This window comes from Garra rufa, chromosome 16 (genome assembly GCF_049309525.1).
Source record: "Garra rufa chromosome 16, GarRuf1.0, whole genome shotgun sequence".
NCBI lineage: Eukaryota > Metazoa > Chordata > Actinopteri > Cypriniformes > Cyprinidae > Garra > Garra rufa.
The window spans coordinates 23921215-23932463 of NC_133376.1; the positions used below are offsets into that span (position 1 = coordinate 23921215).

Here is an 11249-nt window from a genome sequence, read left to right on the forward strand (position 1 = left end):
CCTTCTGTGATAATTGCATATGACTCCTTCAGTTGTCCTCAGTGTGAAAAGATTGATCTTAAAATGATCTTAAAATCATACAGTCATTGTTGGAAAGGGTTCAAATACATAACCAAAAAATAACATGCATTTTGTATGATCCCTCTTATTTTGGGAAAATAATTAACATTTTGCTGATTCTGCAAACTTTTGACTTCAACTGTAAATACATCCAAAAATGACAATAGCAAGTTAATAAATACATACATACATTTTGACAGCATAGCTAACAGATGAGCATGAAAATCCACAAAATTTTACATGAAAAAAATTCTTTATAAAGGTGAAATATATCTGCCATTTTTGTTTTCTGTAAAAATGCTTACTTAAAAATGACTTTTTCTCTAGTACAGACTGTGCAGAATGTGACAATCCAATTATAATGTATCCCTTTTCCATCAACTCTTATGCATTGAGTATAGGCCTATTGAGCTTGCCGGCATGCAAAATGGCTCAGTCCACTCCTGCAGTGCTGCTGTAGCCACAAAGCAGCTGCAGTGCTACCTGCAGCCCCACTTGAGGGCGGATGTGTGCAAATGCCAGCCAATGCAGCTGAGCTCCATTTCCTCTCTTGCTCAAGAACAGCAGGTGCATGCATGCAGAGCAGACCTAACGCAATCTTCTAAGTGCCATGAAACGGCAGTGCATTAAGAAACTTTAATGCACTGAGAACCACAGCAGCTAATTAAATAGAAAAAGTCTCTCTAGCTTACTGACAAGCAGTCATAAAAGATATACCAGAACTTCTAGCTGCCGAAAATCAATGGCAAATCAATGTCCTTCTCAAATCATATGCATGTAAAATGCTGTCTCAGCTAACAAACACAGCAAAAACAAATGTTGAAGGAGCAGATCGAAAAAATTATTTACTAACCCTCAAGTCCAAACTTTTTTCTACCGTGAGACTTTGTCTATACAATGAAAGCCAATAATGTTTTATTCATACAGGTTTGGAAATCGAGTACAAGTGAATGATGACAGAAATTACTTTTCTTTTTTTCTTTTTTAAACCTAAAGGTTGCAAAGGCTTTTAGCTTACAAACTTTCAGTCTATGAGTCAAGGCTATTCACAGAAAAAAAAGAAAAATCTATGGCAGGATAAATTATTAAAAAGACTATCAGTTTCTTCATGGTCGGTTTTCTCAGTAACCATGGCAAGGCCACATGCATTATTAACATGTACAGGAACACTGGTGGCGAAGCTGATGGTAACTCGCAGATCGACCTCTTTCCGGGTCTGTTCGCCGTGCATGGGCTCCAGGGGAATCATGAAGCAAACCCGGGGCTAATTATTTCCATCCACCAATGAAACCAATGAGGGATTAAAATCACCTTTTGATTTTTGGACCATGTAAGTCGACGCAATGGAGGAGGCTTTGTTAACACTGGAGGATGGGAAGAGGCAGAAGAGGGTGAGATTCCGGGTGGCCTCGGGGAACAGCGGGCGGGTTTTGAAAGAGATGTTCAAGGATGAAGGGCCATCAGATTCCCTGGATTCAGACTGCACCAGCAGCTCCGAGGCGGACCGGGCCAGCACTCCATCCACCAGCGGGGATGCGAACGGACACCTGTGTGGATTCTTGGGCTCGGAGTTGGATGACAGTGGAAGTGAGCCTGACGACTTGCTGATGTTTGCAGGAGGAAGAAACAAGGTGTTGAGTACCAAACGAGTGAACATCCTCAGCAATAATGGGACGGTTCGAGGAGTCAAGCACAAAGTCAGTGCTGGCCAAATACGCTTTGATAACTTGGCTAAAAACAATGGGGTAAGTCTTTGAGTGTCTGTTTTTACATCTAAAATCTTGACAGTGGATGATAATATTATCAGACTTTATTTAATATTGACAGCTGCTCGGAAACGTTGTGTCCTTAACAGGGTCAGAGCCTCTTTCCTCAGCCGCTATTGGTTACAGAGCGTGTTCTCTTCTCTCATGCTTTGGCCAGACAAACGAGCTGCCCGCTGAGCAAGATCACTGTACGATTAAAGATTAATGATGCATTTCTTTAAGTGTTTTGGCTAAGCTAATCATCTTAATGTATTTTCAGGACCTCAGCTTTGTAGCTGAGCACTGGAAAAGTTGCTGACAGCTTTTGTCTGATATCAGATGTAATTCTATACCTTTTTTTAACAGAGGGTAAATAGGGATTAGATGGACCAATAAAAACTACTGTGTATAAGGTCATTATTTAAATAATGTAATACATGATGTCTATCAAACAACTACTGAGTCCATAAGGGGCAAGGAAATTGAGACAGGAGAAATAATTATATAAGATATTTTTGATAAAGAGAGCTTTCCCTAAGTACACTGTAAAAAGTTTTTACCAGTTTCAACTTAAAAACTTAAGTTCAGCAGCTGCCTTAATTTTAAGTTAAATCAACTTAACAGTACTGTACAAGTCATTTATTGCCGTGAGTTGAAATGACTTGTAGTTTTGAGCTGATTTAACTTAAAATTTTAAGGCAGTTTTTAAGTTGAAACTGGGGAAAACTTTTTACAGTGAGACAGCAATGTAACTACCACTTTCAAGACCCAGAAAGGTAGTAAGGATATTGTTAAAATAGTCAATGTGACTATGAGAATACTTTTTGTGCGCAATGAAAACGAAAATAATGACTTTATTCAACAATTTCTTTTCTTGCGTGTCGGCCAGGCTTCCATGTGGGTTCACAAGAGTACCACAACGTATGCGTGCAATAATGCTGACGCAGAATCCGGCGTTCTGACGTAGAACATCTCTAGTTCGTCTGTATATTCTGGTTCAACTTAGTAAGGCTGAACAAAAAACTGCAAGTCATCCTCTGTCGAAATCTTCAGACATGTTTTCCTCTTCTTCTAAACAAGGTACATCCGGGTTCTACATTAGAACGAACCACATGCATGCAGCGTGATACTCTCCTGAACGCATGGCGAAGACTGACATTGAATAGAAGAAACTGTTGAATAAAGTGGTTATTTTTGTTTCCTTTGCGCACAAAAAGTATTCTCGTAGCTTCATAACATTACAGTTAAACTATTGATGTCACATGGACTATTTTAACGATGTACTTAAACGTGGTAGTTCCACTGCTGTCTATGGAGAGTCAGAAAGCTCTCGGATTTCATCAAAAATATCTTAATTTGTGTTGTGAAGATGAGCGAGCGGTGATTAATTACCGAATTTTCATTTTTGGGAGAAGTATGCCTTTTAAAAATCATTTGACAAACATCCAAATGAAACTCTTCTGAAAAACATTCCATGAATGATTATAAATAAAACATTTTGTGCTAACATTTTGATAAAGGCAGACAGAAGTGAAGTATTTTTATTGTTTAAAAGTACTTTTCAAGTGTCTGTACTTTATCAGTGTTTTTCTTTAGAAAACTTTACTTCACAACATTCCAAAGCATAGTACTTTTTACTGCAATCCGTTTCATATTAAATATCATTTAATACTTAATTACATTAGAAATCTAGTATTTTCTTACTTTTACTCAAGTAAAAGTAATTCAAAGATTTACTTGAGTACAAAAAAGTACTAAATTTTCAATGTTCTTAAGTATTAAAGGTAAAAACTACTTTTATTTATGAAATTGTAAAGCCACGCCAGCAGAGGGAGCCCTTACCCACATTGACTGTTGCTGCTCCCTCTGCTGCCTCGTTGGTTACTTCCTGTTTGGTGGCCATTTAAGGAGGCCTACACCAAACAGGCCCCGCAAAGTATTGTTTTGCTGTACGGACTAAGCGTTTCTCTTGTTTCATTGCCCTGTTTTATTTTCACGGTTTGGTTTCTTGTCATAGTTTTGCCATCGTTTGTTCTGTTTCCGTGCCATAGTTTTTGCCTTGTTTCAAAGCCTTGTTTATTTGTTACTTTTGGACTGCTCACTGGATTTTGACGTTCTGCCTGTTGACTGGATTACGCTTTTGTCTTGCCTACGTATTACTATTTGCTGGTTTTTGACCCTGCCTGTCTGACCACGATCTGTCTAAATAAAGCTCGTGATTGGATCTTACACGCTTCCTACGAGTCATCTCTTTACAGAAATGTAGTGCTGTAAAAAATACATTATGCTTTGGAATGTAGTGAAGTAAAAGTTTTCCAAAGAAAACGTCTGATAACGTACAGATACTTTTAAAATTTACTAAAGTAAAGTCAAAAATATTTTTCTATTGAAAACATTATCAAAGACCATATAACTTTGAATAAAGGCTCTATCTGCTTGTTAAGTCGTGACATGTCAAATTCTGTTTCCGGGTCCAAGCCTCTACTCGTTTCACTTGAGAATACTCAACAGCTGTTTATGAGAACTATTTATTCATATTACACATTTAAGCTAAACATTTAAAAACCCTATCATGTACACTATACAGACTTCATGCTCACAGCATCCCACCCTGCTGAAAAAAAAAGCTAAGACCAGCCTAAGAAGTAGCATGTCTTAGCTGGTCTCCCAGCCTGGCGAGGCTGGTTTTAGCTAGTCATCCAGCTGGGTCTTCCAGTCTGACCAGCTAAGGAAGTGGCCAAAACCCCTCTAAGACCAGCCTGCTGACCAGACCTGGCTGGATTGCAAGCTAAAACCAGCCAACCAGCGTAAGCTGGTTTTGGCTGTTGATTTGAAGCAGGGAGACAAATATTTTAACAATTTATAAACAATGAATCATTGTCTGGCCATCTGGGATTTCTGTATCTGAAAGCTGAATAAAAGTTGAAAGCTATCCATTGATGAATGGTTTGTTAGGATAGGACAATATTTGGCCGAGATAGGCCTATTGGAAAATTAGGAATCTGAATGTGCAAAAAAAGAAAAATAGTTGTCCAAATGAAGAGCAATGCATCTTAGCAATGCATATTATTATTCAAAAATTAAGTTTTGATATATTTATGGTAGGAAATTTACTAAATCTCTACATGGAACATGATCTTTACTTAATATTCTAATGATTTTTTGCATAAAAGAAAAAATAGTAATTTTGACTTATACAATGTATTTTTGGCTATTGCTACAAATATACCCGTGCTACCTAATACTGGTTTTGTGGTCCAGGGTCACATATTATCAGTGTATATTACCATTGTTTGTTGCTTTCTTGTGCCATCTGGCAGAACGTTTGGACTCGAAAGTAGTGACATGTGACGTCAAGAACGTTAGTAATAAATCAGTGTAATCACCATTACCTGTTAGCTGCAAAAAAAGGGTTCTAGAATTATTTTTTTTGGAGATGACACTTTTAGTTTGATATTTTGTTATTTAATGCAATGAGATCCAAATGGTCCCAAACATTTTGTCCAGTGCACTGTATTTTCTGCTCCTACAACACTAAATCAGTTGTTTATCCAAAGATGGCTAAACAGAAAAAGCCATCACCACCTTTTGTCAGCATGGTTCAGTATGTCAATATAGCAGTATATAAACTTTTTATGAGCTGATGTCAGGTGGGAATCATGAGTCTGACAATAAGTGCAGCATAATTGCATTACTGCAGGTTTTATTGGCACTTCATACTTTAATCTTACCAGTAAATGCCTGACTTGAAATGCTACAAGCATGCAGTTGTGTTCTCCAAATTGGACAAAATTAGTACAAAATTTCCGTATTAGTTGCTTGTAAGACTCCATCAACCAAACTGTGATGTAGTAACTAAATGCTACAGCTGCATTAGACAGTTCCAAGTCCATCCTCTAGTCTCACTTCAAAATGTGTGAAGGTTGAGTCTATTTTTGTTCTTTGCAAAGAAAAACACCTTCACACTTCATGAGAGCTGCTCTTCTAAGAAAAGATGCTGAAGGTCAATCTCAAAAACAGTGACTCACAAAATCAATAGCTGCTGCCTGCTGCCTCATGTTACCTGTGAAAGCGGCTGCAAACCTTGCACAATTACAGTTAAAACCATGCTTTTAAAATAAAGGATACTGAACGGAATTATTCCTTTATTTCTAAATGTTTTGTTGCAAATTGATTTGCTTACCCTTGGAATCAAACAAGGTGTGTCATGATTAGATTGAATACTGTGAAAATGATCCTCTCTTGTCTAATGCCAGATTTCTGTTTTCTTTGGCCTTCTCAGCCAGAACTGACTCTAGAGTTCGGGCGAATTGTAATCTACACCACCAGTTTTCGAGTGGTCAGGACTACATTTGAGCGATGTGAACTGGTCCGGAAGATCTTTCAGAACCACAGGGTGAAGTTCATAGAGAAGAACATCGCTTTGGACAGTGAATATGGCAAGGAACTGGAGACACGCTGCAAGCGAGTGGGTGAACCTCCCTCACTGCCTGTGGTCTTCATTGATGGACACTACCTAGGGGTCAGTGTTCACACTAATGCTCCACATCTGTTTCAAAATTTCCTACCATTATGCTAATGCTTGAACTCTGAATAATGTTTTGCACGTTTTGCACATTCAGGGTGCAGAGAAAATACTCGCAATGAATGAACTAGGGGAGCTTCAGGATCTCCTCACCAAAATAGAGGTAAATATCATATTTTACATTAAAAAAGAGACTTTGCTGCAGCAATGCCATAGAAGAATCATTTTGGGTGAACAGTTATTGAAGGATTAGTTGACTTCCAGAATAAAAATTTTCTGATAATTTACTCACCCCAATGTCATCCAAGGTGTTCATGGCTTTCTTTCTTCAGTTGAAAAGAAATTAAGGTTTTTGAGAAAAAACATTCTAGGATTTTTCTCCATATAGTGGACTTCAATGGTGGCCAATGGGTTGAAGGTCCAATTAACGTTTTAATGCAGCTTCAGAGAGCTCTACACAATCCCAATTGAGGAATAAGTGTCATATCTATCAAAACGATCGGTCATTTTCTAAAAAAAAAAAAAAATGTAAAATACTTTTTAACCACAAATGCCCGTCTTGCACTAGCTCGACCTTACACATAGTCACATTTGAGTGAGATGACAAGATGAGCATTTGTGGTTAATGACCCATCATTTTGCTAGATAAGATACTTATTCCTCAGATGGGATTATGTAGAGCCCTTTGAACCTGCATTGAAACCACAATTTGGACCTTTAACCCATTGGCCAACATTTAAGTCCATTATATGGAGAAAATCCTGGAATGTTTTTCTCAAAAAGCTGTAAAATTCAAAAATGTATTTTCAACTATAGAAAGAAAGACATAAATCTTGGATGACATGGGGTGAGTACATTATCAGGAAATTTTTATTCTGGAAGTGAATCAATCCTTTAATAGAAAATAAATGTAAAATGTAAATAATAAAACATTAATTTTTAACTGAGGTATAAAACAATCATCTACATTAAAAAAAAACATTTTTGGTTTACCAATTGATTAAGTAAAGTCAAAGTCAAATCTGGTTTACTGTCATAGTTTATTCTGTGAAAGAAAACAGAACCACTTATGAGAAAAAAATGTTTATTATTACAGTTTATTATAGTTCTTTACACATGAACAACATTATATATCAGTGATTAACAATATTTACATTACATTTACATTTATGCATTTACACAATTTGCTGTACATTAGTTTCTCAAACAGTGAATATCAACAATTCCAACAATCTCATGTTAAATTTGTAACTATTTTATGTTTAGCATGTTTCATGTTTCATATGAATTCGTACAATCTCAAATGATTTTCTTAAAATCATTTTTGTACGATTCACATTGTATACATTTATATGAAATGTGACCCTGGACCACAAAACCAGTCGTAGCAGGGGTATATTTGTAGCAATAGCCAAAAATACATTGTATGGGTCAAAATTATCGATTTTTCTTTTATGCCAAAAATCATTAGGATATTAAGTAAAGGTCATGTTCCATGAAGATATTTTGTAAATTTCCTATCGTTAATATATCCAATCTTCTAATAATTTCTGATTAGTGATATGCATCGCTAAGTCCTTCATTTGGACAACGTTAAAGGCATTTTTCGCAATATTGTTGATATTTTCCATTCCAAATATTGTCTATTGTAATATTCTACCAAACCATACATCAATGGAAAGCCTATTTACTCAGCTTTCATATGATGTATAAATCTCAATTTCAAAAAATTGACCTTTATGATATGACTGGTTTTATGGTCCAGGGTCACAAATCGCCACTTTATAAAATAGTTATCCTGTGAGACAGGATTGACAATTTACAGACAGTGTCCCATCTATAATTGCAAATGCTTAAAATAAAATAAAATAAAATAAACATTTAAATTTATTAAAAAAAAAAAAATATATATATATTGTGTATTTACATAAACAGTGTGCAGAACAGCCCAAAATAACACAAAGTCAAGCTTGCATTTGTCTTGTTTTATTACATAAATAAACATCACTCAGATTGTATCTCAAAGAGAATGTGCACACAGGTCAGGTATTTCATTCAAATCCACTCACATTTCTTTTTGTCTCTCTGTCTGACTGTAGAGGGTTCAGCACCCCGACACATGCCAGACGTGTGGGGGATTTGCCTTTGTCCCGTGCCCTATGTGCCATGGCAGCAAAATGTCTGTGTTTCGCAACTGCTTCACCGACTCCTTCAAAGCCCTGAAGTGCACAGCGTGCAACGAGAACGGTCTCCAGCCCTGCTCCAGCTGTTCTCACTAAGGTCCTCTTCAAGTGCCTGCAAACCCCTTCCCAGCACCACCACCTCCACCCCCATAAGCCATGTATAAAACAAGAGACGCAAAAACAACTGCTATTTGTGAATAAACCATTTTTTAGAAAACTCAATTACATGTCTACAGATGTAGTTTTTACCATATTTGATACGTAATGACGATTATTTATTACAGCATTTGGCTTTTTGTCACACGCCAACAGATGTCTGGCAACATTACCCAAACGGACAGCATGGGCGCTGTCTGTCGCTGTAAATAAAAATAGCAATCAAGTAAATTAACTAGTAGTTCAGAAAGACATATCAGCTTTCTGAACTCTACGATCCCAGCATGAGACGAAATTTCAAAGCATTATCTGGTAAACATCAAAACGGGTGACCTGAAAAAAGCCCAAAAAAGAGACTGCAGTATAAACCTCAAATAAGTAATAATTTAAATATTAATATTAATAATAATACTTATTGTTATAATTGTTATTATTAATATATAATACAACATTCGATAAGTCATTTTGTATTTATTTTAAATTTTTTCAAATTTTAGTTTCATTATTTTCTACCCAGTTAGAGATTTCTAGTATGTACGCACTAGTATATTTAATTATTCAAACTTATGCTGGAATCAAATTGCTTGACATTGAAAGAAGATGACCTCATGTCTGTACACGAATGATATCGCTTTCAGTTCAATTACAGGGTTGATTAAACAAAGCTTCAATCGATTAATAATTAAAAGAAGTGTAAATCAAGTGCACTGCAATGATACAAAATAATCACATAAATATACTTGAGGCTGACAGAAATCCTTCATAACAGCCGGGCTGATATGGAAGTTTGTCTCTGTGCTTTCATAGCCCTGTACAATGCTGCTTGATTCTGGGTCTACAAGGCAGCATTGTAAAGAGGCTCAAAGCTCAGAGTAAATCATCTGTGCATGATGTCTACTGAGGGTACATAATAACACCACTGGCTGTCTCTCAAAATCTAGCGAGCAGAATTTTTTTGGACATCATTGTTAATGCTGTCTGGGTAGGCAGCTCGTTAGATTTTCCAGACACAGCCAGAGTCACATTAAGGTTAGATAAACCACAACATTAAAGGGTAAAATAACAGATAAATTTAGCACGCTTCCATTATTACTGAATTAATAGAAGTGGAGGACGTGGCCATCAAGACAAGGCCGATAGCGCCCCCTATTGGTGTGTTTGCCACGACAAACATCAAAAACAATAGGAAAATTCACACGAATATCAAATATCGATAGTCGATAAACAATTCAAACGGGCTAGCATTCAGTCACGAGATATATTGCGGTTAAACTCGATAAATTAAGCAACACTGACAGATATTTAGATATTTTAGATAAGACCCTACATTAAACATCTGATATATTGTGAGCAAAACACATTTATCGTGTGTTTGATATTTTACAAACAAAAAGCTAATGCATTTAAAAAAAAAAGCGCGGGATGTTATGAAATCGACAGATTTCAATAAACCTCGGATTTATTTTGATACATAAGCGTCTCAACGACAATGTCCATCTTTTTGCAATCTGTCGAGTAAATATTAGTCATCAAATCAGAAGAAAAAACCCACTATACCTTCACAGAGAGATCAAACCGTCTGCCGTGAGAGGAATCCGATGTTCAGCCGCGGCGTCTCTACCTTTCTTCATGATCACCATCACGGATGCGCCACACGTTTCTCCCTCTGTGGCGGTGTCTCAAACCCTTGTGTGCTTTCTACCAAGACAGCGTTTTAGAAACCGTAGTAATCGAGTTAAATGCTCACAAATGTTGTCTAGGTAGGCTGCACAGTAGAATTTAAGACGCAGTCTATGTACAATGTCCCTGCTGCTGTGGATGCATCCTGTACACCGCAGACTGAAATCACGGCTGCCATTGACCATATAGAATCCTATACGATGCTACATATTAGCTGTGCTTAGTCTATATGGTCCCATTATTTTGAGAAACCCTTTTATGTTTGTAGACTGCAGCTCCAATGTCCAGAAATACATCTGAGCCAATCAACATAAAAGACTAAGATTATTGATATGTGTACTAGCCAATGACATGTTAAATAAGAACCGTCATAAAAGAATATATGAATATAAAATATTGTTAAATATTATAACAATTTAAAATTACTAAATATACTAAAACGAATAATGCCTAATTAAAACTATATAATAATTTTTTATAAATATAAAAGAAACTAAATAATAACTGCATTTACAACAAATGTTTTTAAAATTCTAAATGTATTTAATGTAGTGTTGTCAAATCAATTAATCGCGATTAATCATATTCAAAATAAGTGTTTAAAAAATGTGAATGGTGAGTATATTTATGTATATATAAATACACAAACGTACATGTATATATTTAATAAACACATGCATATATGTATTCATATTTATATGATTTATAAAAAAATATCACATTTATTTCTTAAATATATACACGTGTACTTATATATACATATAAATATAATGTAAACAAACTTTCATTTTGGATGTGATTAATTGCAATTAATCAATTTGACAGCACTAAAAAATTTTGATTAATGCATCATCCAAAAAAGGAAAATCTTATATATTTTTTCTTTTCCACAAAACAACA

At 35.9% G+C, this 11249-nt stretch overlaps 1 protein-coding gene across 1 annotated transcript; it reads left to right on the top strand.

Moving 5' to 3' along the window:
- The first annotated feature begins 1185 nt into the window (after positions 1-1185).
- grxcr1a (glutaredoxin and cysteine rich domain containing 1 a) lies at positions 1186-9453 on the top strand. The gene is made up of 4 exons (XM_073821011.1): positions 1186-1809; positions 6092-6327; positions 6428-6493; positions 8430-9453. Exons 1-4 carry the CDS (start codon positions 1404-1406, stop codon positions 8607-8609), a joined length of 888 nt encoding a protein of 295 aa, XP_073677112.1. The 5' UTR covers positions 1186-1403; the 3' UTR covers positions 8610-9453.
- The last annotated feature ends 1796 nt before the right edge of the window (positions 9454-11249 follow it).